The following is a 25308-nucleotide window of genomic DNA, read 5'->3' as shown; positions in this document are numbered from 1 at the left end:
TGCAGTTAAAGCTACACAAGACATTAGAAAGCTGACAACATCAAGACTTTATTGGAATTGATTATTATTTATGGAATTATTTACATAATCAAATAGTGATTTGTTGTCATTGACAGTGTGTACAGTACCTGCATGTGTCTTTCTTGTACTTGCACATTTTATTATAGTCATATAAACATTTATCAGATTGATGAAGCTAGATAGGTGGTAAAACGGTTTGACTCTGAGTCCAGTCGTGTCCAAGTAAAGCTTAATAATTGTGTATTTTCATGAGTGTATTGTGTATCTTCTTACTACACTGTTACCTTGGAATATGTTGTTTATTGTGAGCCAGGGACCAGATGATAAAAAGTATCTTAAAAGTAAAATATTTTACACCAGGCTCACGAATTGTCACCTAGACATTAGTATGGTAAAAATATGTCCCGTACAGAGGAGTTTTAAAAAAAAGCAAGGCGTTAACAAAACACAGATACATTTCATTTAGTTGCCATGGTTTTAGAATGTTGTGTATGGAGACTAATTAAGACACATTGGAGAAAGACGAAATTAAAATTGGGAGCTTCAGCTTAAACATTTTCCCTTGTTAGAATGTTTGTGTTTATGTATGTTTAGCAAAACACACACACACTACAGACTGAGTATGCAAAGTTTACTGTATGAGTCCCTTATCTTTGTAACATTATATAGAAAAAAAGCACTGACATTTAGTGGAGGTAATAGTTACTTTATTTAATTCAAGCTGACATTTTGTTTAATGGTCCAGAGTAAAAGTACTGTTGGTTAAGGTGCTCACTGTTAAAGAGCACAGAAGGTAAACACAACATAAGAGACAAAAGTAAACTGTAGATTGGAGTATGGTCCAGCAACAGCCGCTGACGATGACTGGTCCCTGTGCCAGTTATGAATGGGGGCTGCTTTAATGCTCTTCATAGCCATCAGGAAGCGCATTCACATGTGGGTTGTGGAAAAGGGATTTGTTGCCATCACCCCAGGGGAAACGCTGTGAGGGTTAAAAGCAACAGGACATCACAAGTCAAGTTACTGATCATCAGATAGACGTAAAACAAGGCAAAGCACACAGAGGTCTGACCTTGCTGCGAATGCGAAGATGTGTGTAGGGGACAAACTCTGGGTGCTCATGGCTGTGCTCTTTGAGGAACGTGTTTAACATGCACACGCCCACGCCAGGCAGAGCAACCGTGAAGGTGAGAATCTTCCATGTTCTAACTGAAAATGAAACACAGTGGTTATTAGTGCAGGAATCAAACCAACAGCATACCTAAACAAGACTGTCCTTGTTGAGAATGAAACTGACATTATGCACTTGTATCATTATTAAACATTTTTAAGTTTATTTATGCTACTTAACATTTAGACCAAGAAGTTCTGGTATGTGTTAGTTTAGGAGAAACCAATACTACAAGATAAAGTACCTAACGCACATCTACATCATATAACTAGATTATGAGCTAGATACTAGATCAGTTTTAATATAACGAAATTTGAAAACTGTAATTATCTAGAAGAGTATCATTAGTGACTGAGCTGGTTTGACCCTGTTTGTGCCGTTTCAGTTTGCACGTCCTCTTATTTACAACGTTACTCCAGCGCCTTTAGTCCTTAAAGTCTAAAATATTAAGCAAAGTAGAACTAGATTCAGATTTATTAGGTCTCTGGTTGTAACGTCAGCTTTTCTGTAATTGACAAGACGACTGTTTTGGTCAGCTTTTCTTCGTCCTGTCCTGCTCAATGACGTTAAGCTACTGCTACTGCTAACCGGGCTAACGCTAGCTCAGCAAGGTCACTGTTAAAAACGTACCGAGTGTTCGAACGCTTAAGCAACAACGAAATAAAGCGACCGCGTTTTGCCAAGCGGCTCCAATTACCTGACTGCTCGCCGTGGCCGCCAGCCGCAGCCGCAGAGAGCTGACGCCGGGTCTGGGCCACAGAAGACCTCAGCAAGGCTTGAGAGAAGCGTCCAAGAGCCGCCATTTTCCTGACTGCGAAACGCACGGACCGGAAGAAGTTTGTAGCGATGAGTCACGTGGTATAAAGGCACGTTTTACGCGCGCCACCCAGTGGCGACAATAGGAAGCTGCCATTCAATTATTAACCCGTTGTCTAAGTAATAGTATTTTCACTGTGTTTAAGAAATGTCCAAGCGATCTGAACATGAAAGGTGCACCATATAGATGTGCTCAATGTTTACAACAGCTCACAGGAAGACACTCTAATAAAGACGTTTGTTTCAGTCACTGATATTCAGACTGGCAACATGAAATAAAGACAAATAAATGAAGTTGTCAGGTAAACATCGCAATTTAGGGGAACGTGTGTAACAACAAGTGCCTGTATATTTTGGATTCATTAGAAAACCATTTGTGTAATTAGAGTGTTTTAAAGCCTTCCACTTTAAATGGGAGGACTTTCTGGAACCTCATGGTCAGAGTCCAAAGACATTCAGAGATTTTCTGCTAAATGACGGTGAGTGATAAATATTTGCTTTAATGCCAGCGCTGCTCTGTTTCTTCCTAAAATCTCTTTTATCATTGTTGAAGGTACTTAAATAGATACTATATATATATAATATACAGAAATGTGCATTTCTCCTTGTCTTAGTTATGTTTAAACAAATTATACAATAGTCTATTTTTCTCTAAAGTGAGTTCATTGAATTGAGTAAAGTAGCTGATAAAATTGGCGGCTCTTTAAGTCCTTTAGTCACTATAGTTAACATATTTATTCTGTAAACAGAAAAGGGAGATTTGGATGACATCTTATTCGCCACTGCACAATGAGACTGAATTAAATAATTTAATATATTGTATGTAGTATATGATCTTTTGGACTGCAAATGGAAACATGTTAGTATATTTTGTATAATTAGCATTATAAAGATTTTATTTTATAAAGCCATTATAAAAATAATGGCTTTAGTGACAATTGTGCTTCTTTTTAGAAATGGATCCCCAGTATCACCAGTTTGGATTATCTGATAACAGCTTTGCCCGTGAAGAGCCCAAAATAATGACCCTGTCAGGTGAAACAGGCCGACAATTGCTTTGGATTCATACCTGATTCATACCAGATGTCACCATAGACTATGAAAGCATGTCAGTCACGTCTGCTCCTGTTTGTAGGCATGAAGAGAATGGTGGGTTGTGTCCTCTACAGCATCCTGGTGCTGCTGCTGCTAATTGTGCTAATGGTCATTGGGATCAAATGTATGCTCATAAATATACTGTGCGTGAAAAAAGCAATGCCGATTCAGTCACACGCTGTTATATGAGAGCTGTGATTTCTTCTTTCAAAGTCTCCCAATTAAACCACGAGATTAGTGATGTCAAGCTTCGCGTTGACATAATCGGCCACGGAAGAAAAATGACACCGACCACCACTGGTATTTTCCTTTCAGGTGCATAATGATGCATTTGTATGACTGATGCCATATTAAAAAACTCTTTTTTTGTTTTTGTGCGTTTCCAAACAGTTGAAGAAGTCCACCTCGAGCAACTTTTGCCAGTCAGGGGTAAAAACTGAAAAACTTCACTATGACTAATGTGCTGATCGCATTCTGACCGTCTGCCTTCTTCGAACAGGAACCTGCAGGGCAGGATGGGTGTCGTTTCAGAGCAGCTGCTACATGTGGTCCAATACCTCGCTGTCCTGGAGCAACGCAGAGGCACAGTGTCGAAAGCTCAGCGGACACCTGGTGGTCCTGAACAACGTGGAGGAGCTGGTGAGGCTCAGCTTCCCGTTGGGTTTGCTGCTACTCGAGACACTGATGATGAAGACTCCAAGACTTCACAGCAATCTATTTGATTTCTAGGATTACCTCTCAAAAGTCATCGAACTCAATCAAAACTACTGGATCGGACTGGTGGAGCGGGAGTATGAGGGACACTGGAGCTGGGTGGACGGAACCGACGTCAAGTCCACCACGATGTAAGAGAAGCGCAGAGCAGCATAAATGACAGGCTGGTCCAGGACGTCACCGCCACCGCGCTCTTCTCCCCCCCCCCCCGGCCGCTCTGTGTCCAGGTTCTGGGATCTGGGTCAGCCGGACGACTGGGACTTCAGGGTGAACGGGGAGGACTGTGGACAGCTTCACCCCTCCGGGAGACGCACGCGGAGGCTGTGGAACGACGCCGACTGTCAGCTGGGCTACAAGTACATCTGTGAGAGCCGGCAGTGAAGGGCCGCGACCCCGACGACCCCTGGAGGAAGAGGGAGCCGCATTAACGCGGGCGACAGTAGTGGTGTCTGTCACATCAATGGGCATGTTGGCAAAACAGTGATGGATACGCATGTACTAGTTTTACCGTGTTTTACAATAAAGGAGTCACACTGAAGACGCAACAGAAAACCACAGAAAAGCCTCGCCGCTTAAATATTTAAATGATGTTGACATTTCTTTACTTGAGTCACGCAGCAGAGCGACGTGGGAACTGTGACAAGTGTTGGGTGTTTACACAGCTGAGAGGCTGATTTCAGCTCCTATCACATACATACATCACAGATATAGAGAATGTTTGGGTCAGAACTGGTGTGACGCGGTGCCGTTTGGACCAGTAGCTCCTCATTCCAGGCTCCCGCCCCCCCGTCTGCCTTAAAAGCGTGCTGCGCGGAGCCGTCGGCGTCTTCCACGGCAGCCATGACCTCGACCTCTCGCCCGCCGCTGCTGCTGCTCCTCGCCGGTAGGCCCGTGCAGACCTCCCAGCATGCATCACGCCGGTCACACGTGTGAACGCGTCTCTCTTCCGTGTCTCCCTCAGCCTGCGTGGCCGGCGGCGCCCTGCGGCCGCGGGCCATGTGGCAGCTGGGGCAGACGATCCAGTGCGTCCAGCCCGACGTCAACCCCCTGAGGTACAACGACTACGGCTGCTGGTGCGGCTTCGGAGGCACCGGGACGCCCCGGGACGGAGTGGACACGTAGGGAGCCGTGGAAGCGCTGGGCACGTTCTCCTGGGACGTGGGTGACACCGCTCCTCACCCCCTCCCTCCCTCCCTCCCCCTCCTGTATCCTCAGGTGCTGCAAAGCTCATGATGAATGCTACCACGCGAGCAGGACCACACCTGGATGCACAGCTGTGGCCGACCTGCCCTACATCCTGGTTTATGACTTCAGCTGCTCAGACAGACAAGTGGTCTGTTTAGGTACACACACACACACACACACACACACACACACACACACACACACACACACACACACACTTTATTATAGAATAACCATGTTTGACTACTTGCTGCTCTGAGAGTGAGGTCCACTCATTTCCTGTCTCGCCTCCTCCTCCACAGACACCAATGATAAGTGCCAGGCCGCCGTGTGCGAGTGCGACCGCGTGGCAGCTCACTGCTTCGCTCAGCACACGTACGACCCCAAGAACAAAAACCTGGATCCCAAAGTCCACTGTGTCGACTGAGCGGACTCACAGAGGCACGACCAGGCGTTTGGCCTCAAACGCCACGCGCACACACAGCGCTTATTGGAAACGAGCTTCCAGTTGGTGTAAAATAAAGCTGTGTCGTCGTGTTGTTCCAGCGTCTGTGACCTTGTGTGTGTGTGTTTGCTCACGTACTGTATGGAGAGATTATCTAACGGGGGCCACAGATGTGTTCACCTCACATGACACATGACTGCTTAGCTAATTATGGAAAGACACATTTGAGTCGAATTTATTCAAAAAAAAAGAGAAACGAACAAACAAACTCAACTGAGGTTTTAGTTCAAGAAACGCTACATTACGTTTGAAAGTGTTCCTCGTTCCTTTGCAACACTGACTCACTGACTGATATGAAGGCCAAAGCTTTGTGTTGTAGAAATGCTGTAGAAATCAGAACGTCCCAACACTGAATGACATTAAACAAGCAAAACGGCTGCAATGACAGCTACATGTCTTTGGTAGAGGTTCAATAAAAAAGAAGATTTCTCACTAATACATTTAAAACATGCCTTGCTCAGGACTTTGTCTATATCGGCTTGTACAGGAGGGTGGTCACATACTTCTTTTTGTATCTGTGCGTCGCACTGAGGACCATCACCCCGTCCTACGTGAGACACAATGAAAGTTAGTCTGGCACGGACGCACATCACCTGAACTGCTCGACGCGTGCTCAAACGTAAACACTACCTTAATGGAGAGGGCGTACAGGTGGTTGAGCATCACGTGGTTGGGCTCCGGGAGCAGCGTGGGGTCGCACTGGGGAGGAGGTGGAGACCGTTACCATGGCGATATGAGGCAAGGAGGTGGAGGCCGTTACCATGACGATATGAGGCAGAGGCCGCCGCCCTCACGGGCCGTACTCACGGAGACGCCGGTGTCCTTGTTGAGCAGCACCTGCAGCAGGTGGGGGGGCAGGACCGGGGGGTGCCGGACCTTGTCCTCGGACCTGGCCGCGTACGCTTCCTGCTGGTAGGGCCCGGGAGGCGAGCTGGACAGGTCTGAGACACAAGCACCGCACGTTGAACGCCCGCGTTACTACAGCGAATGCCGCCATTAAGCGCGCGCGGCCCAACCTGACACGTCCGAGTCCTGGGAGTCGAGCCTGAGGGCGTCGAAGACCTCGAAGTCGGTCCTCTTCACCTGGATGACGTTGTTGACGGTGCCCGTTTTAGACGTCATTACAGCCTGGAGGAGGAAGAAATCTGATACTGACACCGCCAGCAGTGAAGCTACGTCACATATTCACATGCATCCGTTCTCTCACCCCGGTGGGATCCAGCGTCCACTGGCCGTCTATGCAAAACTTATACTGGTGCTCCCCCTCCGGCAGGTCCACTATGGCCACGAAGTTTTTCTGACTGGGTTGGAGAGACACATTTTCACCATCAGACTGGGTTTAAACCCTGGGGACCCCCGTCGGCGCCCGCCTACCTCTTGTTGAGCGGGATCTTGGTGGCCCAGTTGTTGAAGGAACCCGAGACGTAGACCTCCTTGGCGGCCCCCGACCAGGTGAAGACGGTGGGCCGGGCCTGCGCCGGGTTCTTGCTGTTGCTGTCCAGGTCCTGCTGCCAGGCCAGGAACTCCTGCATCTCCTGCGGAGCCTGGGTGGAAGAAACGAGGATTCGAGATCAACCCCTCGCTCAAAACCCAGAGCCTCGTCCAGAGCATTGTTTTAAACCCTCCTTCCAGTTGTTTTCCAAAGATTTAGGACTCTATTCACTTTGAATGTAGCCTCGGTTTGTCTGAGAAATAAACAGCACTTTCCTGCTTGACTGGACCTGAGTGGAGCTGTAATAACACAATAATACTTATTATTATTTTAATAAATTATAATAATTAATAATTCACTTCACTGCAAAGAGGCTTTAAACCCACTGTTTAAAGGCAACACTGTAAGAATGGCTCACATTTCACGTCCCAGCGCTCCCAGTGGTGCTTACTGGTTTGCTCCCTATCAGAGGGCACGTAGTAGCGCTCATACCTTGGCGTTGAACAGGTCCGCGTCCTCCGAGCTGTCCATCAGGATGTTGGGACGCGCATCCTTCGCTCCCTGTCCGTCCCTGTACGACCTCTCACCCTGACCCCCGCTGGACCTGTCGCTGCTGCTGTTCCCCATCCCGGCGCCAGCACGCGCACGCACGCACGCACGCGCACACACACGGCAACACCGAGTCACGAGTCCTTCATGCGCTGGAAGGCACCAGGCTGACGTTGGACCGAGGCACAGCGGTAGTTCACGGTCCGTTCCCCCGTCGCCAGAAGTGGAATGTCTAAAAACCCAGCGGAGTCCGATGAGATCAGAACGGATTCAGGCCAATCAGCACGTTTGTCTTTTTCACTCGTTCGTCGTCGTTTCCGTCTTCGAGGAGACGTCCTCCTTTTTGGACTCAAACAAACACCGGAGCATCGACAGGCGCCGGATCGACGGAGTTCGGTCCGACCTCGCTTCTTTTGCCTCGCTTGTTCGGTCTCAGCTCAGCTCCGCCACTTTTGCCAGTTTGTGGAGGTTTCTGCGCGTCTGCTGAACTAAACACACCTCTTCCGCCTCCTGTCCTCACAGAACTCAGGCCGCGTTAAAGTTTAACCCGACTGTCGCCAACTTTAAATAAGACCCGCGTTTAATACAATGATACACGGGTTTATTCTTATCAGTGCAGAGGTCTATGTATTCAGAATAAAAACATGGAGGTAAAACTATTTAAAAATGTTTGATTTACTGTATAAGACGTGAGCGTTAAATGAAAAACAATGGCGCTTATAAAAAATACTATAAAAATGAATACTATTACCATTTTTTACATTTGTGTTTTGGTTTCGTTTCGTGTATCATGTAATGTAGCTGCTTGCGCAGGTTAAAAAAATAATTGCATTAAAATATAAATATGCTTCCACTGAAGCTGTACGTACTGACGTTTAAATTAAAATGTTTGCTTGATTTAAAAAATAAAACATTTAGTCTTTTATGAGTGAGGCAAATAAATACAGATTTAAATCTTCATAACAAAGTGGTCACATCAGTTTATTCAGCCTGCACATTTACAACAGTCTCCAGTATTTTTCTCACTTTCAGTGAGAGGCCTTTGACAAGACATCACATCAGATTCAACCGAGACTATGAATAAAAAGCAAACAAAATCAAACTGCGTTGATATCACGTATCAGAGGACTTGATCCCTCAGAGTCAACAAATAGCAACAGACGTTAAAGTTGGGCGTGAACTGAGGCCAGTTCGTATCATGTCTCCGTCAGCTATTGCACAGGTTGTTGCTTTTTCCATTCTGTTTATTTCATCCACCACTTCGTGCTGTTTTCATTTCACCAGGACACGTTTATGTTTTAAAGTCACACTCTGCCACTTCTTGACTTGATGCCACAGTTCCTCTCATGACAGTTTGACCTCATATAGAGAATAAATTAAAGATACCCGTTTCCATTCTTGTGCTATATGAAGAAGAAAGAAGAAGAAATTAACCCTTATTTGTCCCACAGTGGAGAAATTTGTATTCTGCATTTAACCCATCCCCGCAGGGAGCAGTGAGCTGCACCCAATCACACATGCAGCAGTAGGAGAAGTCCAGTGTCAAAGGAACACCCGGACGTAGGACTGGAGCCAAGCAGCAAGTGAAATCTTTAACCCGACCTCAGTAAAAACTCCAAATCCAGTCACACTTTCGTTTGGTATGTGAGTGTAGGTCATACACCGAAACCACGCACTGGTCTTTTCTTTATGTCCTGTTGTTACTATGAACCATTCAGTAACACAAACCACCCACCATGCACTAACTCACATACCCCTGACTCATATTTACCTCCTCGCCTGCAAAGATGTGTAAACAAAATGACATATTCTTAGTGATTGTATTTACTGTTCATTTTTTTCTATTGGTAGTTAATGCTTTTTCACAGTTTTTTACTTTTACGAGCGAGTTGGCCAGCGTTGGCTAAGCGTTAACCTGCACATGACAAATAAACCAATCTGCTTCTGAATCTACCAACACAGAATGAATCAAAGCCACAATATTGATGGGCCACACGGGGTAACAGCAGGTGAACGTGGTGTAGCACGGACAGCTTCACAGAGGAGGGATGTCCCTGTTCTTCATGAAGACGGAGGGTTGGGTGTCCAGCGAGGGCCTGGCGTCCGTGACCCGCTGTCCCCCAGGTCAGTGGGAGCAGAGAGGCAATGCAGCAGGGCCAGGACACTGGGGGGGAGGAGGTGGAGGCAGCGGAGCAGTGATGATGGAGGAGAGAAATCAGGCAGCAGGGAGACGCGAGGGGGACCGAGAGGCTGGAGGAAAACCCAGGGCCGCAGACGGACTGATTTCATTAGAAACGATGCGAGGAAATAGAAACGGAAGGAACAACCAATGAATTTATGAAGGGAAAAATATGACCTACAGCAGCAGCGGTTTTCAAAAATAATAAAAATGTTCAGTCCAAAAAGTCAAACAGCACACATAAATGGAATGTTTTAAAATAATTTATTAGGAATTTTAAAAACTTGTTTTTTTTTTGTTTCAAAAGAATAAACATGACAGGAGAAAAACAATCAGAAAATGTTACAGTGTTGACAAGATTGTTATTGTTCAGCATCAAAGGATGAGCTACGGCAGCAGCAGCCGCTGCAGAGTGAGTGAGTGAATCACAACGTAAAAGCTGCTGCTCCGCAGATCAACCGTGCTTTGTTCTTACGCTAAACATTCCAAGGAAATCACGTTCATGGTGATCGGCCAGCGCAACGTCTCTGAACATGCTTGTTTTGGTCTCAAAACGGCTGTGGCGTCGCTACAACCTCCAGTGGACACGCAGTGACGGGGGCGACGTGAACAAGCGCTGAGACCCCCGATGGCGAAGGTTATCCCAGCCACGCGCCGACAGATGTTAATGCAATAATAACAACGTGGGATTAAAGTTTCACATTTGCAGCTGAGGTACTATAGACCCCCCCCCCCCGAAAAAAACAACACAACAGAACATGCACATTGGAAGCCAATGTGTATAAAATCCACTCAAACACCAACACGACGTGCAGCGTCACAGTCACGAACCTGTGCATCACCGCGACTCCTTCATGTCCCCCTCACAAGACGATCAGATTCAAAATCAAAGTTAAAACAACAATGAGACAAAGCATGAAACAGTGTGTGTTTTTCTTTCACGCCCGTTCGTCCTACAGTAAAACTACGCTCCAGACTCAGTCTCCAGCAGCCGGCGTCTCAAACGACAATTCATTCATAAAAGCCCGGAGAGAGAAACTCAGGTCTCCCAATGATCTTAACAACGTTCACGTGACAGTGTGCTACGTAACAGTCTCCAATGCAGGGACTGATGAGAGAAGCCCCCGCCTCCCAGACACACGACAAGCGGAGCCCCCCTCAGGAACCCGCCCTCATATTTACAACATATTTACAGCATTGTACAGCTCCTGCAGGCCTAACATGCCACTACCGCTGACTTATTAGCTAACCAGTCTTTGTTAAAAAACTACTGAGATATACAATTTGTGACACGTTTTTCAAGAAATAGAATTAATCACAAATGTTTTGTTAAAATTCAGTATGAACTAGTGACAAATATACAGTTTTCCAGTACCAATCACAGCTGCTGACCGAACGGGGGCAGACTTGACCCTCAGGTTTCAGAGGTCAGACAGCCAAGTAACGCACATCAATACAGATAAAGAAACATTGTAAAAGTCACAAAAAACAGACTTCAAAGTAAAACAGAGGAAAAAAACAAAACACTGAAAATACAGCATCTGCAACTTTTTTGCGTCTTTTATAAACTTTTTCTTCTTGGGGTTTAACGGGTCGTCAGTTACGTCTGCCGGGTCAGGCTGACACCATGGTGGAGGACAGAGACGGGCCAGATCAGCTCCAGAGCAGCTTCAACTCCTTCCAGCTCTCAGTCTACAGCTCCACACTGAAATACATATATAAAAATGGATGACTCACACGTCAGTCAGGAGGAGTTGGCAGCTTGCAGCAAATTAGCGAGCGAGCAGACTCACGCGCTCAGTGGTAGCCGTTAGTGAAGGCCGTGGCGATCAAAGGACCCTGTTGGAGCAAGCACAGTTTTCCCTGTTATCTAAAATGGATCCAGAGCTGGGTTGGCAGCAGAACTTGCTGTCAATGACTGTTAATCAAGCAGGTTCGAGACCAGTAGCACTGACATGACTGTGCACAAGGAATAAAGAGAGTGGGCTCCACCGCTGGACTCATAAATAATCAAATTCGGTCTCTTACCCCCAAGCTGTGGCTGAATCCGGTACTCGGGGCCGGGCTCGCAGCGCTGAGATAACTGCTGACAGCCGACTCCTGACTGGCTGTGCCGTACAGGTCTGCCATGGGCCCCGGGCTGCTTGTACCCAGGAACCCGGCTGAGCGAGACGGGGTAGAACCTAGAACAGCAGGTTCAAACATAGACCCTGAGAACACAAGTGGTTTACTCTATAAAAAGGTAGAACAGGTGCAAAATACAAGTTGTTCAGGTTTCTTGGATAAAATTACCGTCGCTGATATGTAAATATTCCCTTTTTAAATTGTCATCAATAATAAAAATACTAATAATGGCCCAGAATAACCTACTATGTACATTTTATTTAGTCACAGACATGTAGAGAAAAAGACGTTTATTCTTTATACCTCTAACTACTGCTGCTGCTGCTGCTGCCGCCATTGGTCCATATGCTGTGAGAGGAATGGCTAAAGTGAAAGATAAGGTGAACATGCATTAGTGTGCACACACATGCCAACTAAGCAACAGCATCCCTTAAAGTCTCATTCCATGACCCCGTGTTAACCCAGTCTTATGAATGCAGAGAAGCAGAAACTGTGTGTGGCAGTACAGAGTAGACGAGGTTCAAAGCCAATAACAAGACCCTCCTCGTTACTGTGAGCGAGCCCGCCTTCAGCTACACACCGGGACGAACACACACATGCAGAGCAAAGAGTGATCAGGTGTCGGACTGACAGCGTGCTGCTCGTAAAGTCCAGAGGAGGGACGGACTGACCTGTGAGCTCAGGGGGGTGGGGTGAAGTCAGAAGGGGAGTCCTCTCTAAGTGGAACTCTAAAACAGAAACATCAGAGTTGTGTTGAGACACGCACCAACCACCGCAAGTGAGGAGAACACATACACACAGCAGGGGGTGGAGTGCACACAGGAAGTACAGGAAGGAGGGCGGTTAGAGGAGAGTGGGTTTGGACCGATACACAGCCATCATTGTGAAAGAGAAAAAAAACACAGTGTCACAACTTAGTCACACAAACTTCGATGCATGAGGGTTTTGAATATAACACGGTAACACACGCTGCACTGAAATACGCCGCACTCCAACACTTGTTGGGAAGCTAAGATGCATTTCCACTCCCTGATATTTACAAGCAGCCATTTAAACATTTACACTCGGCGTTCCCTGGGCTTCTCTGGAAACGCGTTCACGTCTGTGACAGTGTGTCGGCTGCACGTTTAATGCTTTAAACGTGCGCTGTACAAAACACTGTTCACTTCATCATCTGACAGAAAGGTTGTCAGGTTTCTATCAATTTAGATTTGCTGCTATGTGAGAATGGGAATGTTGATAAAGAGGTTCATTAGTAGTCGCCGTGAGTGTCTTTCAGTCTCCTATAGGCTATGGGGGGGGGGGGGGGGGGGGGGGGGTCATCTATCTGTGCCCAGGGACCCATCTTCTCATAACCTGCCCATGCATGTAATTTAGGGATTTTTCATTTTAGCTACAGGTTCTCTCCTTCTCCCATAGTTAAATGTTGCCTCTGTGTGAACTGGCTCCAGGGGTGGTTTTAGTGCCTCAAATCTCTCTCTCTCTCTCTATGCTTCCCGATCGAGCCTCTACCACCGGTAAACACTCCTACAGTAACAAACACGGCTGTTTACTTCTCAGCTAAAGCGACAGTGATCGAGCAGAGAGCGTGCTGTGATTACCGGGGAACTGGTAGGTGTATCCGGGGGTGATGCCGGCGTAGCTCCGGCTGGTGTACGTGGCTGTCTGGAAACCTGGGTAACCTGTGGAAACAGAAGGGGGGGGGGCATCTGGATTACTGCAAACAACAGAGTGAGTGTGTGTGGTTGTGCCGTCAGGTGGATGATATTCTACTATTCTACGCCTGCGGTGAGGATTTCTTCACTAGGACAGGACTGAACAGTCTTTGCTTCCCCTTCACTCTCAGCAGTGAACATCACCCACATTTCCTGACTGATGGGAGTCGAGTGTGGCTAAGTGAAAACAGTGCCGTTTGCAAAGTAAACAGAAGGTGGCAGTGTTGGCACAAGGAGCCCAGTTTCAGGTCCTATGAGTCCAACCAATCTGCTGCTCAGTTCATCCTGCTGCAATGTGTCATCAAGGCAACGAGAAAATACAAAAACACTAATGCACTTCACAAAGTTTAGAACTGAGCTTGAGGAGGAGCATTGCACAGTTTGTGGTACAACACTGTAGTAAAATGACCCCATGTTAAAGGAATCGGAGTCACTGTTTTCGTATTAAGGCACTAAAGTAACAAAATGTGCTTAATGTTCATTTTGTTATTTCCATGTCATAGTGCTATTGAGTTCTGTGGTCAGCCTTTCCCCATGTGGCAGCATGTGACCTTCACAGCCGCTAGTGATTAAGAGCAGGAGCAGCCGGGGTGGTTCAGGTGTGAAGCCACATCCTTCCTGTCCGGATCAATGGCAACTTACCCAGCATACCAATGCCCAGCATGAAGGCGTCCATCCCATAGGGCATCACCCGAGAGCGCCCCCTGGCCGAGCCTGTGGGCGACATCACCTCCTTGGGCTGAGCCTTCTTACACTCCACCTGTTTGCACATGACAACTCAAGTGAGCGCGTGTTGCTCCTCGGCGACGCGCCGCCGCCACCGCCGCCGCTCGCTCACCATCTTGTTGTTGATCTCGTGGAAGTGGATCTCGCACACTTTCTCCACCACGTCCTCGTTCTCGAACGTCACGAAGCCAAAGCCTGAGAGCACAAGTCCGGCGTATGAGTGTAAACATTTCATAGAGCGTGGTGGTTTCAGACAGTAGGCCTCTCTGTGGAGCAGCACGGCTAATAGACTCAAGTAATCAGCACTGTAATAGCCGATTAACACATTTACCCCCTCCCCCCTCCTCCAACGCTGCTATTCTGCACTCATCCCTACCTCCCTCCCCTTCCTGGCCAGAAGGCCAGGGCAAAGCTGGTAGGCTGTCGGAATCGATCAGGCCCAGGATGGGGAGGAGGCGCTTAAGGAGGGTTTATCCTGATCCCGATTAACGGACTGGCTAATTAGACTAGCCCTGTTCGCCTCCTCCAGCTCAGCCCACAGGAAGGAGGGCCACGGGGGGGATCGATAGATACCCAGGAAGAACTGGAGGAAGACTAAATCGAGGAATCGAAGGAGAGGAAAAGCAAAGTATATGTGCGGCGAACAGCAGAGCGAGGGCTCGGCTCACGTCTCACCTCTGTGCCTGTTGGTGGTCTTGTCGAACATAAGCATGGCATCGTCAACCTGGGAGGAGGCAAACAACAGAGTTTTAATGTGACGCTCTCGCTCGCCCGCTCTCTCTCTCTCTTGCCACGCGACATATTGCCTGACCTCAGCCCTTCTCAAGTTCTGCAGGGAGGTGCAGCAACAGATGGACAGAGGGGAGGGGGATGAGGGAGCCGGGGAGGGTGGAGGAAGGGGGGGCACCGGAGACAAGCGACAGGTTACAGAGAGACGGGAAATGTGAAGCAGCCGCGTAGATGTGAGATCGACGTGGAAAGTTGGGAGTTGCGTCTGCTGCAGTTTCAGGCCGCCTCAGAGCGTCCTCCCCTCTGAAGTTTGACGTTCCCATGGCAACTGTACGAAAAGTCCCTAAACGAGCGCCCGAGCCGACATCAAATATGCTTTTATGAATGGTGGGAAGGTGCCAGTCAGACAAAGAGGCCGCAAAGAGAGAAACACAGACACGCACAGGAACTTCAGAGGCGCGGGCGGAAAGGTGAATCCTGTGAGCAGGTGGAGGCTCGATGAGAGGGGAGCGCTGATAGAGAGAGGAATAGCGACAGGTGGAGATATGGCGAGAGAGGGCAGAGAGAGGCCTGTAAGGGAGCCAAAGGAAAAGGGGAGCGAGTCAAAGTGGAGAGGGAGGAGAATGAAAAGACAAAGAGAGAGGGAGAGAGAACAAAGAGGCCTGGAGGCTTTGTTTGTTGGCACAGGCAGCCATAATTCCTCCTCCTCTTCTCCCTTTGACCTCTCCCTCCGGCTCGACCTCCCTTTATAGAGCAAAGTCACAGGTGTCTGTTCCGCACACGCACACGCACACACACACACACACACACACACACACACACACACACACACACACACACACACACACACACACACACACACACACACACACACACACACACACACACAGCTTCTTAGACTCTTTTCTTCTCCTTGCCGTTTTTCGGTTCCCGTCTCTTGTGTCGCTAGCTGCCGTGTCCATGCACGCGGGTCCAAGTAAACATTTGGTAAATGAATCTGTGCTCTTGGTCTATAATAAGTTTACTGGACAGCATCCATCGAATCATTTGTCATGGTCACATGCTAGCACACAGTGTGTTGGTGCGTGGACCCCCAGGGGCAGGTTGCCTACAGAAAGGGCAGAGGTGAGCGACGCGCGTCAGCGTGAAAGCGGACCTGTTGCCTGCCCGATCCGCTCTGGAGCCACTGCTTCCTTCCAGCCTGACATTTGAAGGTGCGACTCCGGACCTCGGCGCTCGGCGGACCTGGCTGAACCACTAACCCGAGCTAGCGAACGCCAGTAACACAAATGCAGCGTGAATACGCACAACTGACACAAACCCAGCTCAAACTGAACCCGCACTGCCCTGGAGCTGGTCCCGTCAGGCAGCACAAACTCATTTAACCGCACCTCATTGCTCAATATTTCAAACGGAGGTTATTTTAATGGCAAAGTCCTGGAAAATATTCCCTCTCACCCTTTTTTTTTCTCCTCCGCCTCTCATCTTCCCTGTTATCCCCTGCCCATCCCTCTCCACGTTCCTTTGTCCTCACCAGGATGGGACACAAAAGGTCCAGTGAGGCAGTCTAATCAGGAACTTCCATGGATGGCTGGAGTCTACATTTCACTGTCCATCCCTCGATATCTCTCGGCAAAAATTCATCTAGATGTTATGATTGAGGAGGGAGCGCCGAGTAACTCAAGGCCGAGCGTTTGGCTGGAAAATGGAGGGCCACACAGCTGGAAGCGCGGCGGCCAAACAGAGTTCTGGCTTGTTTGACTTTGGAAAAGTTTCAAGGACCCGTGGCACAGATTGTCCACCTGTAATCTGGAGCGATTCTTTGCTCCCGCCGTTCACACAGGCGGGAGCGAGCGACGCACGGCGCGGACCGCAAAGCACACGCGCTCCCGGGGCTGGTTTCACGTCAGAGTGGGAGACTTTCAGCGCGCAGATAACTTAGAAACAAACTAACACAATATTTGTCCAGCTTTGTGCGCCAGCATAATGGTTCTTATAAAGCTCCCCGTGCGCACACACCCCATCTTTGCCCCACTTCCCTCTCTTACGCCTCTGCAAACAGCCTCAGTCAGGCTCTCCCTCCCTTGCCAGTGCCTTTGTCCACCCATCATCTATTGTCTGTCTCTTGCTGTGGGCAAAACTTCAAGTTGAGACCCATTTTTAAAGATCGAAGATTCTGAGTAAATGATCAAGTGATAGGGAGTAAGTTTGTAGGATTGTGAGCTCATGTTGCAATTCTTACTTACTAAACTTCTAAACTAAACACACACACACACACACACACACACACACACGCAGGCGTGCGCTAAAACCCCCGAACGCCACCTCATCCATCCTCCTCCAGAACAAAACCCCCTTACCCATAGAATTACTTGGGGACAATGGGCAAGCCAGGTCACCACGGTAACGGGCCAGGAGGGGGTTGTGGGTAGGAGCAGCTGTTACATCAGATTAATTCAGATTCTGATAATCCCTCCTCCTTCCTCGCCATCTCCACACACTCAGTACAAAACTTTTCTCCCCCCGAGCCGCCCTCCTCCTCCTCCTCCTCCTCCTCCTCCGTCCCCGCTCCTCCAGTCCCCATAATTTGGCCCGGACACTCTGCGCCTGGTTATTTTTCCCTTCCTACCCTCTTCGAGTCTTTTTCTCTCCCTCCTTTCTCACCTTCCTCCTCCTCGCAGTAACTCCTTCACTTCCAGGCGCTCGCTCGGCTCCAAGTGAAGTTTTTCTCAAAGACTTTGTGCGGAACCAGGCTCAGCAGAGCTGGTGGCGATGCCGTATAGCGTGTCTCGAAGCTGTCGGCGTGTTTCTGCGCCGATGCCACCGAGACAAACTCATGTGAATCCATTATAGGTGGCAAACTAAGCCGTACACCGGGCTCTGCTGGCTTGCTGTGACACTACAAGAGCGCTAACCCTGTTTAAAATCACTCACCTTGCCAAACTGGTCAAAGTACTGCTTGACGTCCTCGATGGTTGTGTTCACTGACAGCCCCCCCACGAAGATCTTCTTGGTTCGAGTCACCAACTACACCAAGACAAAAGGAAATGATTTTTGTATCTGTCTGGTGTATTTCTTTAGAAAGCAGATTAAAGAAGCAGTAAGTTATGTATATATTATTATTATTATTATTATAAATTAAATTCTCTAGTGAATATTTTTTTTACAGCTATTCCATACACTGAAACCGTGAACCATGAATTAAATGATCACAGAGGCGCAGCAGAAACTTCCTTTACACACCTGGTGACGCAACTTAAACCCTAATTTCTAGTTTTAATTTTTAATTTAATTACTGTAACTATTGTTACAGTAAAAACTAAACTCTCTCCGCTGCAGCAAACACTTGACATGTAATTATGTTGGCCTTTTGCGTCATTTCCATTCTGTGTGATGGCTCGTTGACAGCGTGGCAGAAGAATACGGTAAATGTGCTCAGTCACACAAAGCTGGAGAGACGGGCGGTGGGTAACATTATAGGTTTGGGGCTGTAAGTGTGTCTGATTTCAGTAAACAACAGATTTCTTTTTTTCTATGGCATTTAGCAGGAAGACAGGGTCAAGCAACAAGATATGAGCTAGATGTCATCCCCCTTTTATCCCATGAAACAAACGACTTCGACTTTACTTTACTTTACACCAATGCTTCGAATTAAAAATTATTTGTAAGTGTGGAGAATACAAAAACCTTTCACAGACTCTGGATCACAGCTGAAAACTGAAATACTATTCCCAAAGATCCATTAGTTCATTTTGTTGCTGCCAGGAAACACTGTTTTTCATAAATCGCAATTGACTAGTGGCCTTTTGAACGATTGTGTCCTTAAACACAAATCGAGCAGTTTTAGCCTTTCTTTTTGCAGCTGGACACGTAACGGTTGGTCAGATGCAACAAGCTGCGATGTGAATCTGCAGCACTTACTGAAACGTAAGAGAAGGTGCAGTCTTTGTGCTCCTTTGCTTATTTATTCGGGCCGCTTCCCTCATGAAGCTATTCTTTCTGCTTCCCATTGTGACCTGGCCTCACATCAGGACACGGCGTACTTGAAATACAATCCAGACATTTAGGCCCTTTTAACAATACAGCGCATTTTCTGTGATTGTGAAAGTTTTCGTCAGCGCGCGATCACGTAACGGCCGCGTGAAGTCAGCGGCGCTCGCGCTCATCGAATTACGGTGCAGTAGCTCAGATGAGGGGCTGGACTCGCACAGGCGCTAACCGGCCACGCGCGGCTAAGTGGGCTAACGAGGAAGCAGGCGACCACTCTCACCTTGGGCTGAGCTCTGCGAGGGAACGCAACCTTGGGGTCGATCTACAGGAGAGGATACAGACAGAGAGAGAGCTGGTTAGTGACATGTCCTGATACACGTGGATCCAGCAAACGGCCGCTTCATCGCGCTGACATCCCAGCCTCATCTTTGATGCATCGAGGATCCAGAAGTAAAAGTGGAAAATATGGATTTTATCTGGTTCTTGGACTTAAACAAAACTACTGTCGAAGATGCCATCATCACATCATATATAACTGTGATGGCCACTGAATGAAGCCTACAACCTGCTCAGGCAGAATCTGAATACACCCTGCTCTCATGTACTAGTCCCACATATTACATCAGAAATTATCACTATAAAAGGGTTTGTAGAAACTACATTTCTAAAATTAAAACTACACCAACCCAAAAAAAATCATGATACCCAGCAGTAATAAATTATCCACACACTCCGTTACGAATTTCAACCTTAAGGTGTATGTTTTAAAGGCTTAGCTGTAATCAGTAATGATACATTTCACACTCAATTAATGCTCCAATTTTTCAAGTTCTCTTACTTGAACTACGGCACCAAGTTCAAACGTACTGTATTCAGTTTACCACGATGGTCTGTGCGCTGCTTGGTTGCAGTGATGTGTGTGCGTTTACCCCTGTGCAGCATGTGAGGCACAGAGGAGATCTACGTGTGCATGCACGAGTGTATACGCAGCTGCAGAGCCCTGGAAACGTCCAGTGAACCCCTGCCTCTCGCATCATGACCGCGTGACATGTGATCTCCTGGAATCTCACACAGGCACCACAATCACAAACACACCTCACCTCGGTGAGGAGCGTCAGAGAGAGGGAGAGGAGGAGGAGCTGTCAATCACACCACACTGACAGCAGATCCACTCAATTTTGTTGTTTGTTTGTGTTTGTTTGTTTGTTTGTTTTTGCCTCTCTTTGCTTTTAACTGAACTGATGACAACAACAGGGACCCATCATCATCATCCGGAACCCTTTTAGGTGATCCAGAGCCTCCTTACACTTACATTCAGGAAAAGAAAAAGAAGTTCAGCAAGCTTTTAGTAGCACATACCTGATATTAATCTACTACAACAATTAAAAAAACAACAACAACTATTTATATGTCTACGTTTTGTGGATGAGCCCAGTGAAGGTGACCAAGGTTAGGTCTGGAGAGAGAACCACGCCGTGCCATGAGGATGCAATCATAGACAGGCCGTAATGTTGGAATCTGAGACCTCTATATTAGTCTAATCTGGTCTAATAGAGCTAGAGAACAACTAGACTACTTCACACTGTACTGCTGTTACGCTAACAGATGGTGAGACAGTACAGCGCTAAGATTAGTCCGTAACCATGAGAGGGTAGAGCTGCACTACAGTAGAGCTAGAGCCTCTATGGTAAACCACGTGCGTTTACCACAATAAAATTAACCGTTTTGGTTCTAGTAAGACTTTAACATTGATGCAATGTTTTTGGTTTTTTTTACTTTTTTTGACTTTTGAGTCTAGAGAGCAGAGTGAGAAGACTATTGGCTAAGACTGGAGGATCAGATGCAGAGTCTACTGTTTAGTTTCTATGGTGGCTAGACTACTCTGATAGTCACCTCCGGTCACCAACCCTCCTGATGTCCAACACTCCTGCGCACATTCAAAAACAAACAGACACACACACAAACAAACAAAATCAAATCACATCCTTATGGAGGAAATAGTGGACATTGCACAAATGAGCGTCTGTATTCATGAATATGGGTCTCATTCGTGTACGTTCGTACACGTATTAGTGCACTTTTAGCAAAGCAGCACAAAGTGACTTGTGTGCGTCCACGTTGAAAATCTATTTCTATCTGTTTGCCTTCTCACAGCAGCGTAACAAGGAAGGAGCTGAGCGTAATGCTGAGAGCGGTTTAGGAAATCAGGGCAATCCCCTTGGACCGGCCACGTCCCAGCTACGCAGCAGTTGGTGCACGGCGCTGCCCGTCCCCGGCCCGAGCGCGGGGCACACGCGGCCCGGCAGCAATATCTTCGAGGAAGCTTGTTGACTGCAATCCTATTAGCTGGGAGCACCACACTAATGACAGATGGGTCATCCTGCCCCCCCCCCCCGGCCGTCCGTCCGTCTTTCCATCCAGGTCAGCAGGGAAAAGGTTAACGAGGGCCACCGATGTAGAACTCTCCACCCTGCACCTTACAGCTGCCGCTGAATGGAAACTTTGTCCGACAAAGGCACAGTTTGCAGCGGCCGCCGCTGACTTTACAGATAGCGGGGCGGCGCTTACATAACTCACCATTAAAAAAAAAAAAAAAAAAAAACCCGCATCACTGTACTGGTCAGGAGCGGGCAGCATCTGTCCTCCACAATAAGCACCGGTGCATTCCTCCGCTGCACTGTTTGCTCTTTAGCCTCTCTGCCCGCTTAATTCCAGCGCCGCAGCGCTCCGCTCGGTCACAGCGTGGCACATTCTTTCTGTTGCCACTGGAGAACTTTTCTCTTCCCTCTCTAACAGGATAACCTGCCCGTGTGTGTGTGTGTGTGTGTGGGGGGGGGGGGGGGGGGGGGGGGGGGGGGGTGTTAGGGTGAAAAGGCCCACTCTACTTGCCAACCGACCCCTGTCGCTGATCACTGAGCCCTCTCCTCAACAGACCGCGCGCCGGTGGACCCGACTGCCGCCCACAAGGGGCCCCGACCCGGCACAGGGCCCGGCCCGGCCCGTGATATCACACGCAACAACTCAAGAGACGCACCGGCTCCGATAAACCGGAACTATCAGTATCGTGACCCCGTCCCTTTGACCGTTTCTGCCGTCTTGATTTCTGGCATCTAAGAAATGATTGCAAACGATGTGCATTGTTATCGTCCTCTTTTTTTTCCTTTCTCTTTTGTGACAGAGCCATTCTTCAACTGTGGAGGGGGGGGGGGGGTCACTATGGAAACAAACCCCATGGCGAGTTAGTGGCGTCCAACCATGATGGCCCTACTTGTCATCGCTGCCGTGCCTGCAAGTGACACTACAGCAGCAGGACACGAGGGACCAGCTAAACTCCACTCCTCCATCCAGCAATATTTTCACATTTAAATTAACTGAATAGAAACCATCTCATTCCTTCTAACTTTATTCAGCCAGCAACCTGTTTTGTTTCCTCCTCGGCACCTCCGCTTGTCTTCCAAAGACTCGAGAAGGTGCATTTCTCACAGCACAAAAGGGGATAAAAAGAAATAGGCTCCCTTCATTTCAATACAGTGACTAACCCGCAGCCATCACCACTCCCACTGAGGAGAGAGGCGGGGGCTGTGGTCCCTATGGCGACCAACGGGCCACATTGTTCCCAGACCAGCCCACATTCATTACTGACAAAAAGACACACACACACACAATCACACACTGCAACACAGGCGATTAATACATTTTGAGTTACAATTCACACAGGTGAAAGGGCCCGAATGTGCGGCGCCGACTTTATCATCCCCACATTCACACCTTGAATTCTCCCCCGGAACGAACAGGAAGCCGCGCGCCGTTTGTTTGCCGCCGCGTTCACACCTTCGCGGTTTCAGGTTGCGTTCGCCGGGTTCATTGAGAAACTTTTTTTTTTTTTTTCGGGTCAATCGAGAACCCCTCCGGGGACGTGCAAGGGAGAAAAAAGCCGGAGGACAAAGTTTCGGGCCCATTCCGCTCTGAGAGCAGAATCAAGGATTGGCAGCGAGCGCGACCCCGTCCGCGTCCCCCCTCGTTTCTGTGGAAATTGACACTGGGTGACATTTTCTTGCCCGTTTGCGAGAGCGCGGCCTCCTCGTGGGCCTCCGCCGTCGACTGCTGACTTCATCACGCAAAGCGCTCGCCCCCCAGGCGCGTCAGCGGGCGCAGGCCCGGTTTGAGGAGGGAACACCAGCGCGGTGGAACCTCAGCGAGCACGCTCCAATGCGGCGGAGTTGCACCTCTCAGGTGGATTATTGGAAAATCCACTAATCAAACACTGAGCAATAGGATTAGCTGGTGGCAGGAAGTAAATACAGAGAACTCACTGTTTTGGAGTCCAACTCGTGCCTGGTTTGTGCCAGAACTTTATCCACGCCAGCCTGGTCAACAAAGGTGACGAATCCGAACCCCCTGCAGACATGGGGGGGGGGGGGGTATTAATGACACAGAACCTGATGTTGACATGTAATGATACGTTATGAGCAGCGAGGAATCACGGGGCTCAGATAAACTTTCAGCTCCGGCAGGGAATCCGGGCTCGCGGCTCCCTCACCTCGAGCGCTTAGTAACCGGATCTCGCATCACCATACACTCCTTCACCTCGCCGTACTTGCAGAAGTACTCCTTCAGCCCTTCTGGGGAACGACACAAAGTGGACAGACGACACACGAACCGGTGAATCCGGGGTTTTTTTTTTGCTGAGGCTCAGCGAGAAAGTTGACTGCAGTGATTTGTTCAAATCAAATTCCCTCATTTTTCCACGATACGTGTGAAACTTCCTCATTGGGGACACCTGAATTCACCACCATATTAATAAACTCTGTTCAATTAGCGTTTAAGAATGACTCATTTATTCTATGGCACTTGTGAATGGGGGCATTCATCCTGAGCAGGATTCATATGTAAGAGTCAAAAACACGGGAAAACAAACAAACAAATTCAACGTGAGCAAACAAACATAAGGAAATTCAGCTTTTTAAACAGGCGTCCTTTTGTTCCGTCTAATCCATCCCGGGGTTTTTAACGACAGTGACATTTTGTGAGAGAAGTGGAAAAAAAAAAGATTTACCTTGCGTTGTTTGCCAACTCAGTCCACCTATGAACATTTTGCTGTGGAAAGAAAGCGAGAGACCGGTTGGATGTGGCTCCCGTGAGTTTGTTGTGCAGCAGAAAAAAAGTTATTACGGTTCTCAAGAGTGCGCTCGCACAAGTAAAGACAAGATCTCGGCTTTTACGTGAAAGCTGCGCGGGGAGGCGCGTGGGTCAGGCTGCACGCGCGGAAGACCTGCTGTGTTGGTGAGGCGCGAGGTCAGTTAGTATTTGCAAAAAAAGTTTCTCGTTACCAGGGGTCGTGAGGGGAGTCCGCGGCGGACAGGCTGCTCTGGCTCCCTTCCGTCTCCATTCCGTCTCCTCGCCGCCTGTGTCTGTGTGTGTGTGCGCGCGCGTGTGTGTGTGTGTGGGTGTGAGTGAGTGTGTGTGAGGGATTGAGTGAGTGAGCGCCGTTTGCGTCCGGCCGAACCGTGCGGGAAAACAGACGGGGAGTGAGTGAGTGAGTGAGTGAGTGAGGAGAGCTCTGGGCGGGTTTGGCCCGGGGTGACAGAGAGGGGAACGGGCCAGATGCAACCGGGACAGACTCCACCTCCTTCTCCTCCACGCTCTCTCCCTCTCTCTCTCTCTCTCTTTCGCTCTGTCTCTCTCTCATCCCACGCGGCCTCCTCTCTCGTTAGTAGCACCGCTTCCGCTGGAACCCTTTCAAAGTAAGTTTGGTAATGGGTGTTAGTTGCACGGTCTTTATAGGAACTCATTTTGAGTTCAGTTTTGTAACGGAATAAGCCAAATAACATGGTGAATTGTCTTGCATTCCAAACCACATGGTCCACGTTGGCCTGTTTATTAAATGTATATAAATGATGCAAACCTTTCCAAAGACCTTAAGAAATCTGTAGGACATCACCGTCACTTCTCCACAGTAACATCTGCTGTACAAAAACATACTAAAAGATATATAATCCTTCTGATTTTATTATAAAACTATAAATCTATAATTTATATCTAAATCTGTAACATTAAATGTTAATCCATTTTATCAAGAACACAAATACACAAGATACAAAGATTTCATTATTACAAAAGTTTCACTAGACGCGTTTTTTGAGTTAATTCAAAGCTCAAATTATTCTTATAAAACAGTAACACTGTGTCATGTCAGTGAGTGTCAGTCTTTATTGTGAAGACAGAGTTTTCAACTTCCTGTGACCTCCGTGGCTAATTCCATAAAATTGCTTTGTCAACTAGTTTAGGTAGAAGTGATAATTTAGTATTCACCATAGTTTTCAGACACTTTTTATGAAGATCAGTTATGATGAGGTT

The 25308-nt window shown here is 48.0% G+C and overlaps 5 protein-coding genes across 9 annotated transcripts; 2 read left to right on the top strand and 3 right to left on the bottom strand.

The window, feature by feature from the left end:
* Positions 1-706: 706 nt before the first annotated feature.
* LOC114862940 (cytochrome c oxidase subunit 6A, mitochondrial) lies at positions 707-2049 on the bottom strand. The gene is made up of 3 exons (XM_029163710.3): positions 1890-2049; positions 1094-1230; positions 707-1003 (listed from the first exon to the last, which is right to left on the bottom strand). The coding sequence occupies exons 1-3, from the start codon at positions 1993-1995 to the stop codon at positions 920-922; spliced, it is 327 nt and encodes a 108-aa protein (XP_029019543.1). The 5' UTR covers positions 1996-2049; the 3' UTR covers positions 707-919.
* A 399-nt stretch (positions 2050-2448) lies between these two features.
* On the top strand, positions 2449-4383 carry asgrl1 (asialoglycoprotein receptor-like 1). Its single transcript, XM_029163708.3, has 8 exons — positions 2449-2487; positions 2963-3043; positions 3144-3227; positions 3317-3403; positions 3494-3532; positions 3603-3742; positions 3833-3948; positions 4045-4383. Exons 2-8 carry the CDS (start codon positions 2965-2967, stop codon positions 4196-4198), a joined length of 699 nt encoding a protein of 232 aa, XP_029019541.1. The 5' UTR covers positions 2449-2487; positions 2963-2964; the 3' UTR covers positions 4199-4383.
* A 133-nt stretch (positions 4384-4516) lies between these two features.
* Positions 4517-5547, top strand: pla2g1b (phospholipase A2, group IB (pancreas)). Its single transcript, XM_029163709.3, has 4 exons — positions 4517-4700; positions 4779-4935; positions 5033-5160; positions 5305-5547. The coding sequence occupies exons 1-4, from the start codon at positions 4658-4660 to the stop codon at positions 5427-5429; spliced, it is 453 nt and encodes a 150-aa protein (XP_029019542.1). The 5' UTR covers positions 4517-4657; the 3' UTR covers positions 5430-5547.
* Positions 5548-5666: 119 nt separating this feature from the next.
* prkab1b (protein kinase, AMP-activated, beta 1 non-catalytic subunit, b) lies at positions 5667-8020 on the bottom strand. Its single transcript, XM_029163990.3, has 7 exons — positions 7432-8020; positions 6882-7051; positions 6715-6808; positions 6524-6635; positions 6315-6448; positions 6138-6206; positions 5667-6054 (listed from the first exon to the last, which is right to left on the bottom strand). The coding sequence occupies exons 1-7, from the start codon at positions 7564-7566 to the stop codon at positions 5977-5979; spliced, it is 792 nt and encodes a 263-aa protein (XP_029019823.1). The 5' UTR covers positions 7567-8020; the 3' UTR covers positions 5667-5976.
* Positions 8021-9914: 1894 nt separating this feature from the next.
* msi1b (musashi RNA binding protein 1b) lies at positions 9915-24524 on the bottom strand. 5 transcript variants are annotated; one of them, XM_029163696.3, is made up of 15 exons: positions 24282-24521; positions 24008-24048; positions 23492-23573; positions 23265-23349; positions 19232-19273; positions 17896-17988; positions 14908-14956; positions 14345-14427; positions 14149-14266; positions 13393-13473; positions 12463-12519; positions 12095-12154; positions 11696-11877; positions 11461-11506; positions 9915-11372 (listed from the first exon to the last, which is right to left on the bottom strand). In XM_029163696.3, exons 1-14 carry the CDS (start codon positions 24338-24340, stop codon positions 11465-11467), a joined length of 1074 nt encoding a protein of 357 aa, XP_029019529.1. In that variant the 5' UTR covers positions 24341-24521; the 3' UTR covers positions 9915-11372; positions 11461-11464. The 5 variants fall into 5 exon arrangements, with proteins under 5 accessions (XP_029019529.1, XP_029019531.1, XP_055367625.1 ...); XM_029163698.3 differs by having other exon boundaries at positions 11696-11850; positions 24282-24519; XM_055511650.1 differs by lacking the exon at positions 12463-12519 and having other exon boundaries at positions 24282-24524.
* Positions 24525-25308: the final 784 nt, after the last annotated feature.

This window comes from Betta splendens, chromosome 9 (assembly GCF_900634795.4).
Source record: "Betta splendens chromosome 9, fBetSpl5.4, whole genome shotgun sequence".
NCBI classification, from domain to species: domain Eukaryota; kingdom Metazoa; phylum Chordata; class Actinopteri; order Anabantiformes; family Osphronemidae; genus Betta; species Betta splendens.
The sequence above is the reverse complement of the archived record's forward strand: the minus strand, read 5'-3'. Positions and strand labels throughout refer to the sequence as shown.

What these genes read in the sequence shown, in the direction of transcription:
- LOC114862940 (XM_029163710.3), bottom strand. Translation starts at nt 1,995, where the DNA reads ATGGCGGCTCTTGGACGCTTCTCTCAAGCCTTGCTGAGGTCTTCTGTG. An exon ending in CGGCCACGGCGAGCAGTCAG is followed by an intron (nt 1,231 to 1,889) that starts GTAATTGGAGCC and finishes TTTCATTTTCAG; the next exon opens with TTAGAACATGGAAGATTCTC. An exon ending in ATCTTCGCATTCGCAGCAAG is followed by an intron (nt 1,004 to 1,093) that starts GTCAGACCTCTG and finishes TAACCCTCACAG; the next exon opens with CGTTTCCCCTGGGGTGATGG.
- asgrl1 (XM_029163708.3), top strand. Translation starts at nt 2,965, where the DNA reads ATGGATCCCCAGTATCACCAGTTTGGATTATCTGATAACAGCTTTGCC. An exon ending in GCAACTTTTGCCAGTCAGGG is followed by an intron (nt 3,533 to 3,602) that starts GTAAAAACTGAA and finishes TTCTTCGAACAG; the next exon opens with GAACCTGCAGGGCAGGATGG. An exon ending in TGAACAACGTGGAGGAGCTG is followed by an intron (nt 3,743 to 3,832) that starts GTGAGGCTCAGC and finishes TTTGATTTCTAG; the next exon opens with GATTACCTCTCAAAAGTCAT.
- pla2g1b (XM_029163709.3), top strand. Translation starts at nt 4,658, where the DNA reads ATGACCTCGACCTCTCGCCCGCCGCTGCTGCTGCTCCTCGCCG. An exon ending in GCTGCTGCTGCTCCTCGCCG is followed by an intron (nt 4,701 to 4,778) that starts GTAGGCCCGTGC and finishes TGTCTCCCTCAG; the next exon opens with CCTGCGTGGCCGGCGGCGCC. An exon ending in CAGACAAGTGGTCTGTTTAG is followed by an intron (nt 5,161 to 5,304) that starts GTACACACACAC and finishes CCTCCTCCACAG; the next exon opens with ACACCAATGATAAGTGCCAG.
- prkab1b (XM_029163990.3), bottom strand. Translation starts at nt 7,566, where the DNA reads ATGGGGAACAGCAGCAGCGACAGGTCCAGCGGGGGTCAGGGTGAGAGG. An exon ending in CGGACCTGTTCAACGCCAAG is followed by an intron (nt 7,052 to 7,431) that starts GTATGAGCGCTA and finishes TCTTCCACCCAG; the next exon opens with GCTCCGCAGGAGATGCAGGA. An exon ending in AAGATCCCGCTCAACAAGAG is followed by an intron (nt 6,809 to 6,881) that starts GTAGGCGGGCGC and finishes TCTCCAACCCAG; the next exon opens with TCAGAAAAACTTCGTGGCCA.
- msi1b (XM_029163696.3), bottom strand. Translation starts at nt 24,340, where the DNA reads ATGGAGACGGAAGGGAGCCAGAGCAGCCTGTCCGCCGCGGACTCCCCT. An exon ending in GCTGGGCATTGGTATGCTGG is followed by an intron (nt 13,474 to 14,148) that starts GTAAGTTGCCAT and finishes CTGTTTCCACAG; the next exon opens with GTTACCCAGGTTTCCAGACA. An exon ending in GATTCAGCCACAGCTTGGGG is followed by an intron (nt 11,507 to 11,695) that starts GTAAGAGACCGA and finishes TTGCTCCAACAG; the next exon opens with GGTCCTTTGATCGCCACGGC.